Below are 22,703 nucleotides of genomic sequence, written 5' to 3'. Positions count from 1 at the left end.
CCATGTCCCCTGGGAAGCAGTCCTCTTCATGCTCTCAGACCCAGGGATGCGTCTGAGAAGCAGATTGAGATGTAGACAGAATGATCTTTGAAGGATTTATTAATGTGAACTGGACTCTTACTGTCTTAAATGGAAATAATTTATTTACTGCTTTTTATTATGGCCCAATAAATGCTTCTGGGATGAAGCAGGCCATGTCACGAACACTGCCCTCACCCCCCACCCCACCCCACCCTGCCCAGCACCCTCTTCATCCTGCTTAGGTGAATAGTGATGTATACTCATTCCTGTGAGGAGAAGCGCTCGCTCTTTGTCTGAGATCTTCATGAAGTCACTTCGTCTCACTAGGCCTCCTTTTTCTGCTCTCATGAAGTGGACTTAAGCAGTGTTTCCCTCTTGTCCGATCCCAAGAACCATCTGGGCTGCTTGTTCACAAATTCAGGTTCTCTGCCTCTTCCTGGGAGATGCCGGTTCAAGTAGGTCTGAGGAGGAGTTTGGGAATCTGTGTTGTAAAATTAATTTTATTGAGTATATGTGTGTATGTATACATACATAGATTTGTGTGTTTAATTTATACACAAGGAAAATGCACCCCTTTTAAGTGTACTGCTGCATGTGCTTCCTGAACGTGTCAAGTCCTCATCATCCCAGCCCCTCGCAGACACGCCTCACCCGCAGCCCCAGGCAGCGCCTTTAACACTTCTTATCATTGGAATGTTATAGAGTGTACTTTTATCACTCTGGCTTCTCTCTTTCTTTTTCTTTTTCTTCTTTTTAGGGCCGCACCCACAGCATATGGAGGTTCCCAGGCTAGGGGTCGAATCAGAGCTGCAGCTGCCGGTCTACACCACAGCCACGGCAACACAGGATCCAGGCCACGTCTTTGACTTACACCAAAGCTCATGGCAGCACCGGATCCTTAACCCACTGAGCAAGGCCAGGGATCGAACCTGTGTCCTCATGGATCCTAGTTGGGTTTGTTTCCGCTGTGTCATGACAGGATCTCCCCTCTGGCTTCTTTCATTCAGTATGTTTTTGAGATTCATCCGTGTCGTATGTGTGTTTAAGTAATTCATTCCTTTTGTTGCTGAAGAGTAATTCTCTCACTGAAAATGAATGTAATAGTGTTTTTGCTGCATTGCCATGTGAGCCATTTTCTTGCCGATGGACAGGTTATTTTGTTTCCAGTTTGGGGCAATTACGGACCTAGATACTGTGAACATTCATGTGCAAAGAGCTTGGTGGACACATGTTCACATTTCTCTTGGGTTAATCCCTAGGAGTGGGACTTCTGGGGCTTGTGATACATGAAAGCTCCCACTGGGAAAGGAGCTGCCAGACTCTTTTCCTAGGTGGCTGTACCAGTTTACCTTCTCACCCGCAGTGTGGGAAAGTGCTAGTTGCCTTGCATCCATGCCAGCACTTGATATGGTCCATTATTTTTTTTTTGGCCATGCCCATGGCATGTGGAAGTTTCTAGGCCAGGTATCAAACCCATGCCGCAGCAGCGGCTGCATTGTCAACCCCGGGTCCTTAACCCGCTGCGCCATCAGGGAACTCTGGTCAATTTTTGTTGGATTTAAATTTTTTTTGCCATTCCAGTGGTTGTATAATGGTTTGTTCTGATTTTACTTTGCATTTTCCTGATGGTCGAAGATATTGAGCACCTTGTCATGTGCTTCTTGGCATGTGAAATGTCTGTTCATATCTTTTGCCCATTTTTAAAATCGAGTTGTTTGCTGATTTAAGCAAGAAAGGTTTATTTGCTTGTATTTTATTTCACAGTTATACATCTTTATTCGTAAGTAAGACTGGTCAGTAGTTTTTGTTTTTATGTTAAATTGAAGTATTTTTTAAAAATAATTTTTCATTCTTTGTCAGACATCTCTATCGTGAATATTTTCTGCTTATCTAGTTTCCCTTATTATTTTCTTAGTGGCGTCTTTTGAAGAGCAGATTTAAATTTCGGTGAAGTTTGGTATATCAGTTTTTCTTTTACAATTTGAGTTTTTTGTATCCTAAGTTTTTTTGTAACTTACTGTGTGAGTTCGATCCCTGGCCTAGGAACTTGCACATGCCGTGGGCACAGTCAAAAAATAAAAAAATTTTAAAAAGCCCTACACGGTTCTCATGATCATGTCCATTTGAGAAACATGTATTAGATTTTTCTAAGGATCCTTCCAGTGATGACAGTTTTAAGTCTGTGTGTTCCTGCCAGCTCAGCCGCAGTTTGTACCCCGGCTCCTTGCTAGTCAGCGTGGGGTCTGCAGATCAGCAGCATCAGCATCACCGTGGAGCTTGTTCAAGGTGTTGAATCTGGCCTTGCCCCAGACCTACTGAGTAGAGCCCGCATTGTAACGTGCTCCCCAGGGGTTCCCATCAGGGTTGCAGCACTTTTCTAGACGTCATTACCCAGAAGCAGGGCTTTGTGGGGGTTTGGGTCATGAATAACTCTGCAGTTAGAAACACATATGACAAAGTATATATATCGATGTAGCTGAAACAGATTTTTTCAAAACAGTGCTTACTCTTCCTACATGATGCTTACTTTTCTATTCCTTTCCTCTCTGACCCTTTCCTCCCCCCTCCTTTTCTTCCTGTTACAGCTTTCTGGAGGTGTAGTTAATGTACTGTCAACTTCAGCTATTCTGAGTGAACAGTTTGAGGTTATATGGTTGTGCAGCTTTCTTCACAATCAGGTTTCCGAATACTCTCGTCATCCCAGAATATTCCCTTTGCCTCTGTACAGTCAATACTACCCTATTTATTTAAAATACTGGTAGCTACCTACAGTTTGCAAAGAGTCCCAGACTTGAGTTGGACCAGCGGTGTAGCAGCTGTGCTCATTCTCAGGCTTGGCTGAAAGTGGCTTTGTATTGGGCCAAGGGCCCTGAGACATGACTTCTAAACATCAAGCTATTTACACAGAGTGTTATTTTTAGCGTATTTCCATCACATAATAATGTATCACATGTGTACAAGAGCTTTACAGTGTAGAAATTAGTTGCCGAATCCATAAATTAAAAGACTCTGGACCTCTTAAACCTTCGAGTCGATTTGTCTGTGTAGTTTTGAGCATTGACTAGCTAGCTGGTTGTGAGTTAGACCATGACAGTTTGCAGAGAGGTGGAAAGATTTCTCAGATATTTTCCTCAGCAATAGTTAGTCACATGTGTCTGGAATATTGTAATTTCTGAAAATGCAGATGGCTGTCTTTGTGGTTTTCTTGTCCAAGGCAAGTTCTAAAGGTCCTTTCCTTGGGCGAATTAGAAGCCCAGAGTTGAGTACATAGCGTAGGTTTCTGTTGTGAATGTGGAAATACTTTCTCCTCCTTCGAGGCGAGGCTTTGCCTTCTTGCCTTTCACCGCTAGGCAGCTCTCAGTGCCCCTGGGAAAGTGTTGAACCTCTCAGTTGCCCCACCTGGAAAATAAGGTCAGGAGTAGTACTGTCATAGATTTCTTGGGAACATTGAGTGGGTTTAGATGTGTCATGTATTTAGGATTGGGCCTGACGAATTGCTGTTGTTTATCAGCAACATCATCGTTGTGTCATCATGATCATTAGTCTCTAAGCTGACTGTTGTCAAAATCTTGCCTGTAGCCATTTCCCAAGCTCCCCAAATTCCTTAATAAGAAACTTACTACTTTCTGTTTCTATGCCAAATGCCCGTTTGTGTAGCATCTACCTCTGTGGGCTAGAATTCAGTCTTTCCTCTCTGTTCCCCTCTTGTTGACATCCCCAGGAAGCTTCACCTGGATAATTCACTCACTGTGTAGCTTAAATTGGGGAGGGGGGTGCACAGTTTCTGTGGGTCGGGCCCTGGACCCACCCAGGTGGGCTGGGAGGACAGGATTGGGTGAGGGATGGCCTCAGCGATGTGAAGGGCAGGACAGATGCATGGGGCGGGGGGGGGGGGGGGGGGGAGAGCTGTGAGCAGGACCCAGCTCCCCGCCTTATATCTGCCTTTTAGCTTGTAGGTGTTCCCAGTGGGTGTGTCTGCAAAGAATGAAGGTCTGAGAGCCGGTTGGACCAAATGCCCTGTTGTCAGCTTGAATGATCACCTGGAGAAAAACTTGAGAAAGTGCTTTACCGGATCCCTACCCTTTGTCTTTGCTTCTTGTGTTTAACCATCTCAGCTGTGCTGTGTGCAGGACCATCATGTCCTGTCCTCAGCAGAGAAGTCTGATTTTGCAACCTCAGAAGATTGATACTGGGCTCGATGAAAGTGCTTGGTGCTGTATTGATGAGTGAAACCTCGGGTTGCCTGGGCAACACAGACGTCCTTCCTGTTACTATAAAAAGGGATGCAGTCGTGAAGCAACCTACATTCTACTGATTCTTTATGGTAAAAAAGTGCCCAGGGAAATGCTGTATTTTTAAAACAACTTTGATCAGATACATAAGACTTCCTTTTAGTGCTGATAAAATCATCTAAACCCATTCTCAAATGCTTATTGGATTTTACAGGAATCAGAGCTGCTCCATCTATCTTTGTTCTCCCTCTCTTGCTCTATAAGTGGGCAGGATATTTATTGTAAGACCCAGCGTGGATTGTTTCCATCCGTAGGGCCTGTGGTTAAGGGTATAATTTGTACAGAGGTCCTTAGGAGGGAACTTCCTTGCCTCGTAGGGCCTGCGAAGGCCGTGTGAAGGCAGATGGAGGGCGTTTGCTTTCCCCCCGGTGACCTGTTGAGGAGGTTCCCTGGCGGTGGAAGCCTCCTCACCCCAGGTCCTGAGGGCAGCGCATTGCCTTTGCCTCCTTGCAGATTTGCACTGTGGTTTCACTGCGCCGCCATGCAGGAAAGCAGCACTGGGGCAGTTTGTTCCAGTGATTGTTACAAAATCTTTACCGCTAATATTAAAGCATTTAGCCACAGTCCTACCTAGGGGAACAAGTTATGCCAGTTGATATGTCAAACACCTGTAAGATACTTATTCTCTATTTTTGAAGAATTTAAAAAATGCAATGGATAGTACTACAAATTGTTACAGTATTTAACCAAGTTGTCCAAATGGGAATCATGTTTATTCTGTATTTACCATTTTCTAGCTTTTTTCAGGCCATTATGTATGAGCCAAGCTGTATTCATTGTGGAGGAGGTTTTTCTACTTATTGTGTGCAGTGCAGCTTCTAGAGCAGGGTTTCTCAAACTTGGCACTGCTGACATTTTGGGCTGGGTAATCCTTTAGTGTGTGTGTCGGGGTGGGCGGGGCTGTCCTGTGCACCATCGGATATTCAGCAGCATTTCTGGTCTCTATCCACTAGATGGTGGGAGCATGCTTCCCCTCAAGGTGTGACAACCCCAAGTACCTCTAGACGTCGCCAGGTGTTTCCTCTGAGACACAGTCACCCCTGGTTGAGAACCACTGTATTTTTAAAGGCAGTGGTCTTGTACGCACTGGTTTTAGGTCAGCTGGAATAGAAATGTGTGTAGTGACCTTTCAATGTGGCAGTTTGGCTAATTTAAAATAATGTGGATCCAAAATCGGGTTGCTGGAATGGGCTAGCATGCTTAAAGAGCAACAAACAGCATATTGTTATTCTTGGGTGATGGTATTTGCAGGTAAAAGGCAACATGCAGGATTTGAAAATACATATATCACCAGGGTTGTTTTTTTTTTTTAATATAATGGTTTTTATTTTTTTCCATTATGGCTAGTTTACAGTGTTCTGTCAATTTTCTCCTGTACAGCAAGGCGACCCAGTCACACATACATGTATCCATTCTTTAGTCTCCCATTATCCTGCTCCATTAGAAGTGACCAGACATGGATCCCAGTGCTGCACAGCAGGATCTCATTGCTAATCCATTCCAAAGTCAATAGTCTGCATCTATGAACCCCAAGCCCCTAATCCATCCCACTCCCTCCCCCTCCCCCTTGGCAACCACAAGTCTCTTCTCCAAGTCCATGACATATCCCCAGTTTTTAAATTCCTGCAGAGGAAACAGTGACAGCCACAGTAGGCAAGGCAGCCGTGCTCAGACACAGCTGTAGTGCACAAAAGGGCGTTCACCGTATGCTGTTTTGAATGGCAGGGGCCTTTTCTGGGGAACGGCCCCCCAAAAAGCCTGCACATGTCCATAAACCTTGGGACTTCACCTCTGATGGCCTTGTTGTTTTAATTTGCAAAAGTCTTTCCCAGAAAGAAAGATCGAGATTCATGTTTTACCGTTCCTCTTGTCAGCGTCACAGTCTATAATCTTACTATTTTCAAAATTAGCTTCTGTCCACCAGCAGCAATAAGTAGAACTATAAGATTCATGCAATGTTTGTTTTTCTAAAGAGCTATGGCAGGAGGGGAGTGTGTGTGAAGTGAAGTGGGATAAATTTAATTAGCAAGCTGGGGCTATCTGCCCGGCTGTTGATGATGGCATGCCTGACTGCCCAGAATGATATTGAGTTGGGGGCACACTCTTTGTTTTCTTTTTTAGGGCCGCACCTGCCGCATATGCTCGTTCTTGGGCTAGAGGTCGAGTCTGAGCTGCAGCTCCAGGCCTACATTACAGCTACAGCAACACAGGATCCAAGCTGCCTCTGTGATCTATGCCACAGCTCACAGCAGTGCCAGGTCCTTAACCCACTGAGCGAGGCCAGGGATTGAACCCGCATCCTCATGGATACGAGTTGGGTTCTTAACCTGCCGAGCCACAACAGGAACTCCAGGAGGCACACATTTTGCTCTGCTCTCAGGTTTTAAAAAGAATCTCTTTGGGCAGGGAAGTTGTTTCTGCCTCAAGACCTCAAAGTGCCCTTGAAGATATCCTTGTTTCAGGATGCCACGTGCGGGGCCTGTAGGTTGGGATGGGGCCAGCAACCCTGCTGGGCGTGCTTTTCTGGGAGAAAAGAAATAGGAGGTTATTATAGCTTTTGAAATTCTTAATATGTCTTCAAACTGCGATATGAAGAGTGATTTTTTTTTCTAACCTCATTATTTCCCCTTTGTAATTTTGTTTTGAAACTAGGAAATCTTTTTGGAACTGCAGGCCCTAGTACCACACCGATGCCTAGGGTTCAGTTCCAGAAGCCCTGTGAATGGCCCCTTGATGCACTGGCATAAGTGGGGCCATCTCTGATGTGGGGCTGAGCCACTGAGAGATGAGACTGGGAGTATAGGGGTTTGGATGGTTGAGTTCTCCGCGGTGGTTGAAGTTCAGGTCTGGAGTCCAGTGAGGTAGCTAAGAAGAATCAGACAGCCTGGGACTAAGGGGCTGTCCTCAGGTTGGACGCCTGAAGGCTCCAGACCCCCATCACCCGGCGTGTGCAGTGTGGGAAACACTCAGGAAACAAGGATAGAATCAGGCTTGGGATAAGGGGTTTTCTGTCCTGCCTCGCTCATGCTTAAGGGCACAGCTCTCCCCACCAGATGAATGAATGGATTAAGATGTGGTACATATACACAATGGAATACTACACAGCCATAAAAAGAACAAAACAATGCCATTTGCAGCAACATGGATGGAACTAGAGACTCTCATGCTGAGTGAAATGAGTCAGAACGACAAAGACAAATACCATATGATATCACTTATAACTGGAATCTAACATCCAGCACAAATGAACCTCTCCACCGAAAAGAAAATCATGGACTTGGAGAAGAGACTTGTGGCTGCCTGATGGGAGGGGGAGGGAGTGGGAGGGATGGGGAGCTTGGGCTTATCGGACACAACTTGGAATAGATTTACAAGGAGATCCTGCTGAGTAGCGTTGAGAACTATGTCTAGATACTCATATTGCAACAGAACAAAGGTATACATGTAAGGATAACTTGATCCCCTGCTATACAGTGGGGAAAATAAATAAATAAAAAAAATACTGTAAAAAAAATAGATGCAAACTGTTGCTTTTGGAATGGATAAGCAATGAGATCCTGCTGTATAGCCCTGAGAACTATGTCTAGTCACTTAGGATGGAGCATGATAATGTGAGAAAAAAGAATGTATATATGTATGTGTGACTGGGTCACCTTGCTGTACAGGAGAAAATTGACAGAACACTGTAAAGCAGCTATAATGGAAAACAAATCATAAAAAAAATGATTATAGCAGGAAATGTATTAGATCAGTGGTTCTCATAAGTATGGAGCAGCATCAGCATCACCTGAGAACTTGTTAGAAATGCAGGTTTTCAGGCTCCACACAGACCTCCTTAATCAGAAGCTCTAGGGGTGGACCCTGGGGGGCCCATTTTCAAGAAGACCGCCAAGGGACTCTTCTGATGTGTGCTAACGCTTGAGAATCACTGAATTAGTTCTGCCTACCCTGTTCCCCACCAAGAATTCCTAGGTGAACTACCGGGAGAAATCATCTTCCCAAGACACAAATTGCAATTGAAGTAACCTGGTTCTGCTCTTACCAGAGACAGAAAATGGGATAAATGGCTACTGAAGGGTCTCTGTAACACTGCAATTATCTTGGGGTCAATTCCTGCCTAGGTATTTGTTTCTAAAATAAATATCCCAAATAAATACCAGAACCCCATGTGGTAGCCAAAGAAATAGAATTCATTAGTTCAAAAGGAAGAAAAGCATTTCAGATCTTTACTGGAGATTCGAAAAGGGTCAGAGGATTGCATTATAACCTGCAGCTTTTGCCTGTTCTCTGGTGTGTGCACGTGCACACTTGTACATACTGTACATACAATACTGTAATTGGTATTGAAATTTTAATTGAAAAATATGAGGTTGGAGTTCCTGTCGTGGCTCAGTGGTTAACGAACCCACCTAGTGGTATCCAGGAGGATGAGGGTTCTATCCCTGGCCTCGCTCCGTGGATTAAGGATCTGGCGTGGCTGTGAGCTGTGGTGTAGGTCGAAGACATGGCTTGGATCTGGCGTGGCTGGGGCTGTGGCATAGGCTGGCAGCTGCAGCTCTGACCTGACCCCCTAGCCTGGAACCTCCATGTGCTGAGGGTGCGGCCCTAAGAAGACCAAAAAAAAAAAAAAATATGAGGCAAGAATATGTAATCCTTTCTGAACAACAACAATATACTCATATGCAGGGATGGAAAAGGTTCTAGATTCTGTCCACTGATTTTCATTTCCTACTGGTAGGATTGCAGTTCATTGAGATTTCAGGCTTTACCTATTATTTTCGAACATTTTTTTGCATATACCATTACCCCTCCCTGGAATTTCCACCTTCCTGCCCTTCATTGATCTGAATCTGGTCCTGCCTCCCTTCCCCCGACAAGAGCAGCAGTGTCTGGGAGAAGTCACAGTGGATTAAGGGTCAGAGAGATAATGAGAACCCTCCTACCCTGACTTTGGGTAGGTCACTTGACTTTTTCTGAATCTCAATTTCTCTAATCTCAAAATACATCCTCCCCACCTAAAAATGGCCACAGACATTTAAAGAGCATTTGTTACAGTGGGAAGTTCTTTACATACATCATTTCATGTAATCACAATAACTCTTTATCACAACACATTGGTCATTTATTGGCAGTTTTTTTCATCCTCCCTTTTTTTTTTTTTTTTTTTTTTTTTTGGTTCTAACAGCACATTTGCTCTGGCGTTGGTGTGGCTGTGGTGTAGGCCGGCAGCTGCAGCTCCTATTCGACCCCTAGTCTGGGAACCTCCGTATGCCATGGGTGCGGCTGAAAAGAAAAGAAAATGTGTGTCTTAACACTCCAGGCAAGGCGCACAGTAGGTGCTTGTGACTTCCACATTTATTGAGTACTTAATGTGTACAGAATACTGTGGTGGGACCTTTGAGGGCTCCAAGAAGAAATGGGACATGGGCCCTGCCCTTGAGAAGCGAATGTCCTGGTAATGGAACTGGAAAGGGGAGTCAAGAGAGAAGGCCCATGGAGGATGGAGCTTCCTGTGCTTGAGGACCATGAACTAGAGGGGAAAGGGCCCCGGAGCAATGATGGAACTTAGAAGAAAGATTCATTTCAGCCTCAGTTGGGAGGGGGATGGGGGAGCAGCGGGGGTGGGGGGAAAGCTATCTTCCTTTCTTTACCTTTTAATTTCCTTGCACAGATCCAGCAGGATTATGGCTGCAGAGATACTTAAAAATGTTTCCTGTTTTTATAGACGCTTTTGATACAAGCTTAAATGCTCTCCAAATGGGGAAGTTTCCATCAGTGGGACATAATATTCATGGCTACTCATTCAGCGAACATTTGAGTATCATGTGCAGGGTGCTAGGGGTTGGCAGATAAGACTAGGGAGCAAGGGGCAGATGGAGAGGCCCACACAGTAGCGTGTAGGGCACTAAACAACCATGGCAGGCGCTGTGTGTGTTGGGGGGGTGCGGGCAGCTGGCCAGTTGTTCCTTCTGCATGTGTGTTTTGGGGCCCACTTTCTGGGCTCCACACTCGGCTGGGCTCTGGACATCCAAAGAGAAGCCAAAGGCAGGGCCTTGCCGTGTAGAATCCGCATAGTCTGTAAAAGCGGTTCTCAAGATATGGGCTGTGGACCAACAGCATCAGCCTCCCCTGGGAGCTTGTAGAAAGGCAGATTGTCTGGCTCACTGCAGGCCCACTCCATGAAGAACTCCAGGGGCGCTGTCCAGTGGCCTGGGTCCACAAGCGCTCTAGGCGGTTCTGACCCACGCTCTGGTGGGAGGACCGTTCTCAGCCCTCCTGCTGCTCACAGCGCCTACACAGGAGCTCTCAGAGCACCAAGACCCCGGCCACACCTGTGACGACCAGGGCAGTCTGCGGGGCTGGGGGGTGGGGGGGAGGCAGGCACCTGTAATTTCCAGAGCTCCCCAGATGGTCGCATTGGGTTGCCACAGTGAGAACCAGTGATCTCCAACGCACTGAGATCATCCCAGCACAGACCAGTCACCACAGAGCTGTGAGGGCAAACCTGCCTGCAGGCCCACAGAGGGGTGGGCACCCCGGAGGAGGGGGCTGGCTGCCACTGGCCTTCCTATTTGGTGAGCTCTTCCCTCCTGGCTCCCTTTCTTTTGTCTGGACATTGCAGCTGCACGGATGTGAGTTGTGATTGGGAAGGGTACTTTCAAATTCATTTAATGCGATCAATTTTGAAAGTCAAACACAGCTGGCTTCCCCTAAAAACTTTGTATTTCGATAATGGTTATTACAGTACCATGAATAATTGACTAATATCAACTCATTAATATTCTAGTGGGAGAGAGCCTCAGGCTAATAAAATTCGTTTTTAAATTAGTTTTTAAAAATGTGTTGCTGCAGCCCAAGGATAACGGGAAGTTACTCCAAGCAAGAGCAGGTCAGTGAAGTATGAAATTTTATGCTCTTCTTTTAACATAAAATACTTGTTGGGCTGCTTAGTACCCCTGTTTCATTCTCATTTCCTGGAGGGATGAATCGCCAGGAAAAGACCTCCGTTTCAGGGGCGCACACTTCCCGCATGACCTTGTCCTGGGAAGCATTGTTGCATCAAATGGCACAGGGGTGGCTCTGACACGGGTGCCCCGGTTCTTCTGCCAGGTGGGATGCCTCTGGGAAGGTGTCCCCTGCTCCCTCTTTGTTTTTGAGTCCCTCCCAGGGCTTTACACTTGGACCAGATTTTTAAAAATTAAATGTTCTACTTTGAGGTCACGGCACATTCACATACACTTAAAAGCAGTACCACAGAGAGGTCCCGGGTACCCTTGACCCAGTTGCCACCGGTGGTACTGACCTGCTGCGTTGTCATCCACCGTCATGGCTAGGGTGGACAGTCATCACTGCACTGTCCCTTCACAACGCCCCTTTATAGCCACCACTTCCCTTTGGCCCCTCTTCTTTAACCCCTGGCAAGCACTGATCTCTTCTGCTTCTGTTCTCATGGGCTTCAAGGATAAAATGGGTTTCTGGTTTGATAAAAGAGAGATGATAAGTGTGTACATGTAATACGAGGGACAAAGGGTAATTGGGTCAGGAAATTAAACACTAGGATTTGGGGTCATACAGAAAGCAGGCTTCCTTGTGGAACCACATTCAGCATTAGCTCCTGACTGTCCCGTGTCTTGAGAGGAGGTCTGCCGGTATTGTTAGTGTTCATGTACTAAGGTCACTTGCCCTGGGTCTGTGGCCATAGTCTTCTTGAGTTGCTCTGGCTGTGTTGCTGTAATGGTAATAACTGGTCAGGTGCATGCGCTGTAACAGATCGAGACTGCCTGGTTTGTGCTCCACCCTTTCTTCCTTTGGGATAAGCCAAAGGCCTCTTGGCAGGGTTCCCTGGAGGGTGGAGAGGAATCACAAGGTGGAGATAGGAGTTAATTTGGCTTCTCTTCAAATGGATGTTCTGGAAATAATTGCTCAACAATTTTTTTAAGTTTTATTGAAGTATAGATTTACAATGTTGTGATAATTTCTGCTGTACAACGAAGTGATTCAGTTATACATATACACACACCCATTCTTTTTCCGGTTCTTTCCCATATAGCTTATAGCAGAATACTGGGTAGAGTTCCCTGTGCAGTTCCCCATTGGCCAGTCATTCTGTATGCCGCTGTGTGCACATGCCAGTCCCCACCTGGGGCCGCAGTTCATCCCTCCCCTCACCCGTCCCCTTTGGTGACCATACCTTTGTTTTCAGTCCGTGAGTCTGTTTCTGTTCTGCAAGTAAGTTCATTTGTATCCTTTTTTTAGATTCCATATATAACTGATACCATCTGATGTTTGTCTTTCTCTCTCTGACTTACCTCACTTAGTATGATGATCTCTAGTTGCGCCCATGTTACTGCAAATGGCATCATTTCACTCTTTTTATGACTCAGCAATATTCCATTGTGTGTCTGTACCACATGCTCTTTATCCATTCCTTCGTTGATGGACATTTAGGTTGCTTCCATGAGGCTATTGTTAATAGTGCTGCAGTGAACTTTGGGATGCATGTATGTTTTTGAAGTAGGGTTTTCTCCCAACAGATGCCCAGGAGTGACATTGCAGGGTCACATGGTAGTTCTGTTTTAGCTTCCTGGAGAACCTCCATACTGTTTTCCTTAGTGGTTGTACCAACTTACATTCCCATCAACAGTGTAGGAGCGTTCCCTTTTCTCCACATCCTCTCCAGCATTTATTGTTTGTCGACTTTTTGATGATGGCCATTCTGACCTGTGTAAGATGATAGTTTTCATTGTAGTTTTTATTTTCATTTCTGTAATAATTAGCAATGTTGAACATTTTTTCATGTGTTTTTTTGCCATCTGTAACAATTTTTTTAGTTGAAGTTATAGTTGATTTACAATGTGTTAATTTCTGCTGTACGGCAGAGTGATTTAGTTAGACACACACACACACACACACACACACACACACACACATTTTAAAAAGATACTCTTTTCCATGATGGTTTATCACAGGATGATGAATATAATTCCCTGTGCTTTGCAGTAGGACCTTGTGGTTTGTCCTTCCCATATGTAATAGTTTGCATCTGCTTAACCCCAACTTTCCCACTCCATCCCTCCCCAACCCCCTCCCCCTTGGTAACCACAGTCTGTTCTCTGTGTCCCTGAATCTGTTTCTGTTTTATAGGTAGGTTCATTTGTGTGCTTGACAGTTCTTTTAATCTGAAGAGGCAGATGCTGTGTGGAGGGATGAGGCCTTACCCCAGCCTTTCTCACCCAGCAAAACTCAACCCAGTCGGACTCTAAGATCTTGCGTATTCACGTGCATTCCAGAGCAGTTCAGTGCGAAAGGGGAGAATCGCAAGAGTGAGTCTCGAGGCTCCTCCTTCAGTGCTGTTCAGTATGGTGGCCGCCAGCCTCATGCAGCTAGTGAGTGCCTGGAACGGGCTCAGCGTGGTAGAGGATCTGAACTTTTAATGCATTTAATTTTGATTATCTTAAATTTAAAGAGTCACATGTGGCTTGTGGCTGCCATATGATGGCATAGAGAGTCCAGGTTACCCACCTTGGGCTATTTGAGTCACTCCAGCCGCCTCAGTGGGGCCAAAGCAGAATTGCTTGGCACAGTTGCCCCCAGGATCATCTGGCTACTACCCCTACTTCCCCTCCCAGCATCCAAGTATTTCCAAACCATCAGTTTGAAGCAGCAGCAAATAATTAGCACATCTGTGCCCAGCCGGCCAGTGCTTGGCTCACAGTAGTGCTTGCTTGGTACTTCTCTAGTGGGCTGGACTTGCACTTCTCTCCAAATTTACATGCTCATTTCTGAGACAAGGATGGGACTTGTTCGCAGCGTCCCATACTGGGTCTCAGAAAGAAAGTCATGAAGCTTTCATTCATGGGTACCAAGATCAAGCTTTACATTCTTTCCTTTGCCAGAGAGCCACACAGGAAAGCATTAATTGAGTATGGATCTTGGAGTCAGGTTCTTACATTGGCATCTGACATCTCCACTTTCTGATGGTATGACTTTGAACAAGTTAAGTAACCTCTCTGCCTCCCTTTCTGTACCTATAAGATGAAGATCATAATAGTACCTCCATAATCATGGGGTGAGTGGGCTGAGTACATGCAAGCAGTGCCCTTGTTTCATAGCAATTGCTCCCATGATTGTCGCCTCCTGTTACGATGAAGCAGATGCTAACTACCGGCATGACAGTCAAGATTTTCTGGAAAGGAAATGATTTGAAGGTATGAGTCTTCCAAGTGTCCACATGAGGGCAGCCTAAAATCATGCTTGTCCCTGGAACAAACAGCCTTCGGTTGGTAAAGCCTCAAGATAACATGGCTGCTTTCAAATGTGGTTGGCCCCTTTCCCTCAGTTTTTCCTTCTTTCTTCTGTATGAAGAACACTCTCAGTGGTACTCAGGCTGTACCTTCGATCTGGGGGGGTGATGGGACCTGCTTGGGCTGACAAGTTGATATGGGTGCTGATGCCAGCATCTGTCCAGGGGTCCTAGGCTTCTCTTTGTAACTTCTTACACAGAACAAATCCTTATTAATTGAACACTTAAGGTAGAGGCGAGAGCTTGAAAATGTTTAGAGAATTGTAAAAGAGAAACCTGGTTTTATCTCCCTGCTCCTTCCACTGATCATACACCTGCCTTTGAACATTGTGGCTGGGTGACCCAGAGATGCATATGGGTCCTTTGTAGCCCCCTCACCCCCACCCCCTGCCACAGGGAGACTGACTTAGAGCACTCTGCAACAAAGCAGAATGAAATTAGGGTTCTGCCAGCCATGTGAGGGCACAGAGCATCACAGGCCTGGGAAACTGTGAGGTCTTGAAGATGGATGGGGTTTAAACAGGTGCAGGGAGCGTGGGGGAAAGGGGCAGTGCTGAGATCAAGTTGGGAAGAGGGTTTGGGGTCAGCTTGGTGGGGGGGCAGCAATGATGAGCTGAGAAGTTGGGCCTTTAAATTCTTGATGCTCTTCATGTCCTTGCTAGTGCTGATTAAGAGTTGACTGAAAACAGGGAGTTCCCGTTGTGGCTCAGTGGGTGACAAACCTGACTAGTATCCATAAGGATGTGTGTTTGATCCTTGGCTTTGCTCAGTGGATTAAGGATCCAGCATTGCCGTGAGCTGTGGTGTGGGCCAGCAGCTACAGCTCCATCTGGACCCCTAGCCTGGGAACCTCCTTATGCCATGGATGCGGCCCTAAAAAGAAAAAAAAAAAAAGGTTGACTAAAAGCAAACCTGGGCAGTGGCACGTAGTTGAGGTTGATTCTCCAGGACTTCTCTCTTGAGCTTTAATATTCCTGCTGCATAATCCAGGCTGCAAAATGAGATGCTCATGGGGAGCCACGAGAACCCAGTGGTTATCACGTCCATCTCTGTATGCATTCTTGCCACCTGCGCTGCAGTCCACGCCTCTGGGTCCCTCTCCTGGGCAGTGGCAGGAACATTCCTGAAAGGGGTGCAGGTCCCTGGGGCAGCAAGGCACACTTTGAAGTCAGCTATGACTGGCAGAGAAGAGGGCCCGGGTCCTGGGCATGTGAACCTCGTTGTCCTAACACGAAAGCCAGTTTCTGCGGAATGTAGCGCTTGAACACTGTAAGTGATGCTCGTGAACGACCAGTTGTGACCAAGTGCGGTAGATGACTTTCAGTCCTAAAACGACCATGATGATCATTTAATCTTTGATTCAGAAAGCCCTTTAGGGTCGTGGAGATGAGGAGCTCTTGGGATGTTTCCTGGTCATTTTTTTTGGTGGGAGGGGGGACTGCCATTTGTTTTATTTGTTGTAGATAGTTAAATAACAAGAGGAGTCTGTTATAGTCCTTTTTTGTGATTCAGAAATGCGAGGACCTCGGAGGAAATCTGGGAGAGCTGAAATCACACTTGAGTGTTGTATTTTTTCATTGCTCAGCCCAGGAGCTCATATGTGTCCCTCAGTAATTAGCTCCTTCCAGAAAGTCGAATGTTCACTGTCTACATGATAAGTGCATCTACTTTTGGGCTTCTCCCTTCCCCTGAGAGCCAGACTGGGGGAGGCTCTGTGGGCTTTTCTCCACATTGCCAAGCCTCTCTGTCACTTATTGCGTTTTCGGACCCTAGGGCCAGGTCTGGGGACAGAGGACTAAGGGCTTGGTTCTCTGGGACTGGCTTTTGGGCCACTACAGCCCAGCTTGATGGGTGAGTATGGAAGCCGTGGCTCCCGTCCGTTGCCTCCCAGGGCGGGACCGTGCGTGTGGTGGGGAGCGATGGATCGGGCCTCCGAGGGTGGAGGGATGTTGCTGGGTGGCATGTGCGTGTGGCCGGCCATACCCAGGGCTCGGGCCCAGCGGCCCCTGGCAGTCAGCAAACCGGGAGAGTGAGGGCTTTCATCGTGTTTTCTCTCTTGCAGGCATGGATGGATTTTTAAAATCCGATGAGAGACAACGCCTAGCTAAGGAAAGACGAGAAGAAAGAGAAAAATGTCTTGGTGAGTCGTGCGCTTTGGCTGTTTAGGTCCAGGGGAGTAGAGGTGTGGCGGTGCCTTTTCTCAGGATCCTTAGAAACTCATGACTGACTGGGTGGGAAGAGAACCAGGACGGTCGCTGGGTGAACATGGGGAACTGGGGGCAAGCCTGCCCTGCGACTTGGCCCATTCGACGGGGCGGCTCCAAGGGTCATCCTCCGGAGGACGGAGGCGGCCGGCCCCAAAGGCCTTTTCTCCGCCAGGACAAGGAACCCTGCTGAGAACGCCTGTGTTGCCTCTTGCAGGCTCCAGGCAGGTGGGCCCAGCCTGCTCCCCCCCTGGCTGCCCTGAGGCAGGTGGAGTGGCTTCTGCAGGGCACCGCGACAAGCGTGGACTGCTTGACTGCTTCCTCCTGGTCGGTCCAGGCCTCGCATCCCGCAGGGAACTGTGGTCCGGCTCTCCCGGTGGGGTTGAGGCCCCTTAGTAGAAGTCTTGAGGGCAAGGCCGATTCCCTTCATCCTGTTCTGTCGACCTCCTCCGCCAGCTCAGCGCCCGGGCGGGGTGTACACAGCTCATGTGCTCCGAATGAAGGTGCCCTCGCCGCTCTGGTTTCTCGATGCGGTCTGACGGGCCCGGCCGACCCGACGGGGATGGGCGTCAGCTCCCGCCTGTAGGAGCAGGGACTGTGCCCTTTCAGTACCTTGTCTCATTCCACCTTCACAGCACTTGGATTTCTCGGAGGCAACGTCCCCACTTCGCAGAGGAGGAAACCGAGGCTGAGAGAGGGCGGGTTTTTATGCCCAGGGTCACCCGGCTTGTGGCAGAGGCCCCAGCACCCTTCATCTCCATCGCCGCGGCCTGTGATCCCATGGCGCCCTTTGTTCGCTGTCACTCTCACTCTTGTGTTTTGGGTGTTAAGCCAAATGGCCGAGGTGCTGTGGTCATGAAACCTCTTTCCGCCTTCCTTTCCCCCAGCTGCCCGGGAGCAGCAGATCCTGGAGAAACAGAAAAGAGCCAAGCTGCAGTACGAAAAGCAAATTGAGGAGCGATGGCGGAAACTGGAAGAGCAGCGGCAGCGCGAGGAGCAGAAGAGGGCTGCCGTGGAGGAGAAGAGGAGGCAGAAGCTCCGGGAGGAGGAGGTGAGGCCGGAGCCCCAGCGCCGCCGCAGCTCACCCAGGGCTTGGCGCTCGGGGCATCGAGGGGTCCTGCCCCGCTCTGGGCTGGCGAAGAGAAGCGCTAGAACAGGAACACAGGGACCTAGCCTTTCGGCTCAGCTGTGAGTTTGCTCTGGGACCTCGGACAAGTCAGGTGGGCCTCTCTGGGCCTTGATTCACTTGTCTCTGAAGCGAAGGGGTCGGACCTGGCAGTCTCCAAGGCCTCTTCCAGGCCTGCCCATCTCTGACTCAAAGACTCAGAGGGGATTGTGGACGGAGCCTGGGTGGCGTAGACCCGCGGGTTTTGCAGGGAGTCTGTGCTTCTGGGGCAGACATGGGGCTAGACGAAGGGCTTTGAGCGTAGAGGGTGACATGACCTTGTATTCCCTGCTGGAAAATCAAATAGTCTACCTTCTCGTACAAACGTGCCAGTCTATGTATATTTTAATGCAGTTCTTGCTTTAATCATCCTTTTTCTCCAGTTATCTTTTAAAGAAGAAGTGGAATGTAATTACTCTGACAGAATCCTTTATTACTAAACGTTTAAAACATATTCAGAAAGCGTATTTGGGGTATAGATTTTCTTAACAAATATATTTTCAGGGTGTAATCATAGCCTTGTATCAGGTGATGGTCATTTTTTATTCATAAGGTATAGTGACTCATCATTCAGAATGAACAACATAGAGGTTTGTTCATCGCTAACACGATCAGATGCAGAGATTGTGAATTTTGGCTCCTCTGCCATCACCCCTCCTGGGAGGCGCTCTCCTGACCTTGTTTCAGTCAAGGTCAGCTAAAGTCGCTGAAGGGAAGCTAACATTTCTGAGTGATTACTCCGTGCTAGGTACTTTGCTGGCACTTTCACAGAAGTCACCTCCTTTACATCCTGTGACCACGGAGTGTAGAGACCAAGACGAGAGCCACCGTGGGTGGGCTGCTTCAGTGACCCAGCGTGGCTCTGTCCTTTCCCAGCCTGTGTACTCGTCATGAGTCACTAGGCTCGCCGCTGTTCTTCCCATCCTCTCTTCCCGGCCTCACAGCTTGTCCCCGTCGTCCCTGCTCTCTCCGTTTCCACGCCGGACATCCTGTGGGACTGCTGATTCCAGAGAATGTGTGTCACTGCTCTTTCCAGGGAGGGGCACCGTGAAGTCACGGGAGACACATCTTGAGCCTCCGTCACGCCTGACAGTGTCACGGGGGTCCACCTAAGAGGCACTGCCTGTCTGTGATTTTTCTTTACTGAACAGTGGTGCCAGAGGCATTTTAGATCCAGCTGCCAGACTCCCCTCTCTTGTACATGAGGGAACGACACGCCAGGTGGTTGGTGCCTGCTGTTGGCTTTGGGTGCTCCCTCTCACCTCTGATGCGGTGAAGGCAGGGAGTAGGGGCTGCTGCCCGACCATGGTCAACACACACACACACACACACACACACACACACACACACACACACAGGCTCCACAGACGCAGCAGGACAGGGCTGAGAGCTGGGCCTCCTGCGGGTGTAGAGCAGCCCAGAAAGCGATGGTCTCCCTCTTCCACCTGCTCCCGCCCTCAGAGCCCCGCAAGAGCCTGGGGAACTCTCCACATGCAGGCTGGCCTATTAACCACATCGTCGTCGGTGCTGTGCTTGTGCAGAGGTCCGATTGGCCTTCTTGTGGGTGATCTTTGGGAAGGACAGCTGTGTCTCAGCTTCGAGAGTCCTTTCTAAAGGAGAGCCTTTGCCCTTGCCCTGTGGGTTGCTGGAGATCTTCGAGAGTGCTTCTACCTACTTGGCACATGACTCTGGAGGCTGTCTGTTCCCTTCGCAGTGCGGATTTAAGTTCCTTTTGTAAGGGGTTGTCTCTGTCAACCGGGGAAAAGCCTCTGCAGGAAGGTGGTTTATTCCATTTTGCTTCTCTGGCTTGTTGAAAAGTGTCTGATTGCCCACCAACTCCGATGGCTCTGGGTCTGGTACTAGGAGCTCATAAAAAGCATGTTGATTCCTCCCCTCCCCCCAGCCCAGCCCTGGCTCCACGACCCTAGGGTCGTTGCTGTGATGCTGCTCTTGTGAACACCTCAGGTCTGTGTGCATGAGCCCCAGGCTCACCTTGGAGGCCTCCTCTCTACCAACACAGAAGTGTGCCTCGTAGCCAGCCTGGCTCCTAGAGCTCTTGAGGGCTGGGAGGGCCGGAAGCTGAGCCGGCCTGTCCTGCAGGAGCAGGAGTCCAGTGTCCACTTGATACCCTAACCTCTTGAGCTCGGTCTCTCGTGGGAGAGGCTGCCTTTTCCCCAAGGTGGGTTCTTCCAACCTTCATCTGCCACAAAGCTCCCAAGAGTCAAGCTTCTGGAACAAGCCCTTGTCACCTACCTGGGTTAAGGCTCACAGCGCAACGTGCTCACCCATCTCCACTCGGGAGTATGATGACTCGGGGCCTTGGAAAGTGGGGTTTGGAGAAGCCACCCCCATGTTCCTCATTCTAAACAAATAACCAGGAAAGGCTTCTTTCAAAGCGTAGCTTCACCTCTCTGAGTTACTGTGACACATCACAACTTTCTCTTTACTCTTACTGCTTGATACCTAACAAAACCCGCCAGGCTGAGTGTAAAAACGGGAAGTTTCTGAAGTCTACTCAACAAAACTTCACTAAGCGGAGAGCTGGCTGCTCTCAGAGGACAGTGGCTGGCATGGGGCCATGGTGCCTATGTGACTTTCTGGCCGCATGTGGGCATCTACAGAGAGAAAGGCCCTCCGTGGAGCCATGCTTAGGACCACCTGAGGGCTTGTCCCCTAAGCTGTCATCTCCAGAACACATGTTGTAAGGGCACTGGAAAAGGCCCAGTCAGCCCTTCACTCCTGCAAGAAGCAGCTGTCTGGGTAACAGTGGCCAGGCCATGCTAAAGGCCTTTTTACACTGCTTGGCCAGCCGAGCATGTCGCCTTGGTCGTGGTTCTCCTCTAAGTTCATCCAGGCAGATCTAGGGCCAGAGCTCAAGGGGTCAAGGGTGAGTTGCCCTCATTCCTTCTTCCACTAAGCCCTACCCAGCAGAGGGCATTCCAGGGACAGAATGGGCGTTGCCCTTTCCCTGTCCTCTCTTGATCATAAGACAGTAGTCCGGAGAGCCACAGCTTGGCAAGAATCGCAGTGTCCAACTCTGATATTTATTAGCATTGTTCTTCGGATGTGCTTGGACTGCGATTGAACTTTCTCGCACATGCTCTCTCAGGCTCAGCCTTTCCTCTAACCAGTAGTTCTCAGCATCGTCCCAGGACCAGCAGCACCAGAATCATCTGGGAACTTGTCAGAAATGCATATTCTCAGCAGGTTCACTTTAGACCTGCTGAATCAGAAACTCTGGGGGTGGGGTTCAGCAGCTGGTGCTTTACCAATCCCTCCTGGGGATTTTTTTTTTCTAAGGGCTGCACTCACAGCATGTGGAAGTTCCCAGGTTAGGGGTCAAATCGGAGTTGTAGCTGCCAGCCTACACCACAGCCACAGCAATGCCAGATCCAAGTTGTGTCTGTGACCTACACCACAGCTCACAGCAACGCCGGATCCTTAACCCACTGAGCCTGGCTGGGGAATCCAACCCATGTCCTCATGATACAAGTTGGGTTAGTTACCACTGAGCCACAATGGGAATGCCTTCCTGGGGATTCTGATGCACGCTCACTCAAGTTTAAGAACCACTGCTCCAAACTTCCGTGTTAGTAATCCTCCTATTCAAATTTGGATTGTTTGCATTGGATAAGAACTTGCTATGTTAGTTTTTGTCTTATAGACTTGAATGATTGGTAAAATAGATAATATCGTCCCTTTATATAGATAAGAAAAGTGATGCATAAGGATGTTAAACACTTAACTCAAGGTCATGGGGCTAAAAAGTAGCAGGCAGAAGTGAGATTTGAATCTACATCTCCTGACTCCGAATCTAGGATTCTCTACATTTCATCACATGAAGGAATAGAAAGATATACACACATACTAGGTAATATGAGACCATATGGGACTGACCTCTCGTAAGAGCGAGGTGGACCGGTTTTGGTTTTGCTGTGTTTGAATCACCCCTTCTGACAGCATTGGGTTTTATAAGTCCCTTGAGCGTAGGGCTTGTTACCGCATGTTTTTTCTCATCTGTCCACATGTGGATGATGCAAAATAATGTGTCTTCTCTCAGTGAAAACTTCATTTTCATAAGCCTGCTTACAGGTCACAGGAATGACTCTCTAACGGTAGAGTCTGGAGCAGCTTGGTGGATTAGGGGTAGATGACAGGGGTGTATTTTCTAAAGGCAACTGAAGGGTCCACGAGTCTGGCTTGGGGCGAGCATTCCCTTTTAATTACGCTCCTGGATGGCCGTTCCGCGGTCAGGTTGGCCTCTGAGTCTTGGTGATCTTTGTTCTCATGGATCTCCTAGTAGGGGAGAGATTGTCCTGTGCGGTCCTCCCGGCGTGTGGGCGATCTCCCATAACCCACTCGATACTAAATTCGCGCTGAGGTGAAAGATTCCAACACTTAAATTAGGTCACTGGTTAAATACTTGCTGTTCGATCTCTATAATGAAATACTGTTCAGCCCCAGTCTTGAGTGACCTTGCTTCAGTCCTCAAGTAGTCAAGAAGTTCTAGTTCCTCCAAGCCCCCTTCTTTTCTCAGACAGAGTCACTGGGGCTGGCCGTCAGGATTTAGTGGGCCCGGGAGGGTCGCGAGGACAGAATTCTGCCAGGAAATGCACACTCATGATTGTAGAGTCTCAGCCAAAAACGGGAATGCAGTTAATAGCAAATAGCGAGCTGAGACTTCCAGGAGGAAAGAAATCCCCCTTCTGCTCACAGTT

General features: G+C 48.1%; 1 protein-coding gene across 27 annotated transcripts in view; it reads left to right on the top strand.

The window, feature by feature from the left end:
* Positions 1-22,703, top strand: part of MAP7D2 (MAP7 domain containing 2) — a 95,350-nt gene that overhangs the window by 26,503 nt on the left and 46,144 nt on the right. For all 27 annotated transcript variants that reach the window (XM_085008736.1, XM_085008735.1, XM_085008728.1 and 24 more), the window contains exons 2-3: positions 16,679-16,756; positions 17,708-17,871. In XM_085008736.1, coding sequence (XP_084864862.1) covers positions 16,679-16,756; positions 17,708-17,871 — 242 coding nt within the window. The remainder of the gene's footprint in view (positions 1-16,678; positions 16,757-17,707; positions 17,872-22,703) is intronic.

The sequence above is a fragment of the Sus scrofa genome, chromosome X (genome assembly GCF_054392235.1).
Source record: "Sus scrofa isolate SSC_HxYL_T2T_F1_AM1 chromosome X, Sscrofa_HxYL_maternal_Yorkshire_Landrace_v2.0, whole genome shotgun sequence".
NCBI classification, from domain to species: domain Eukaryota; kingdom Metazoa; phylum Chordata; class Mammalia; order Artiodactyla; family Suidae; genus Sus; species Sus scrofa.
Note: the sequence above shows the minus strand (reverse complement) of the source record. Positions and strands in the feature narration are given on the sequence as shown.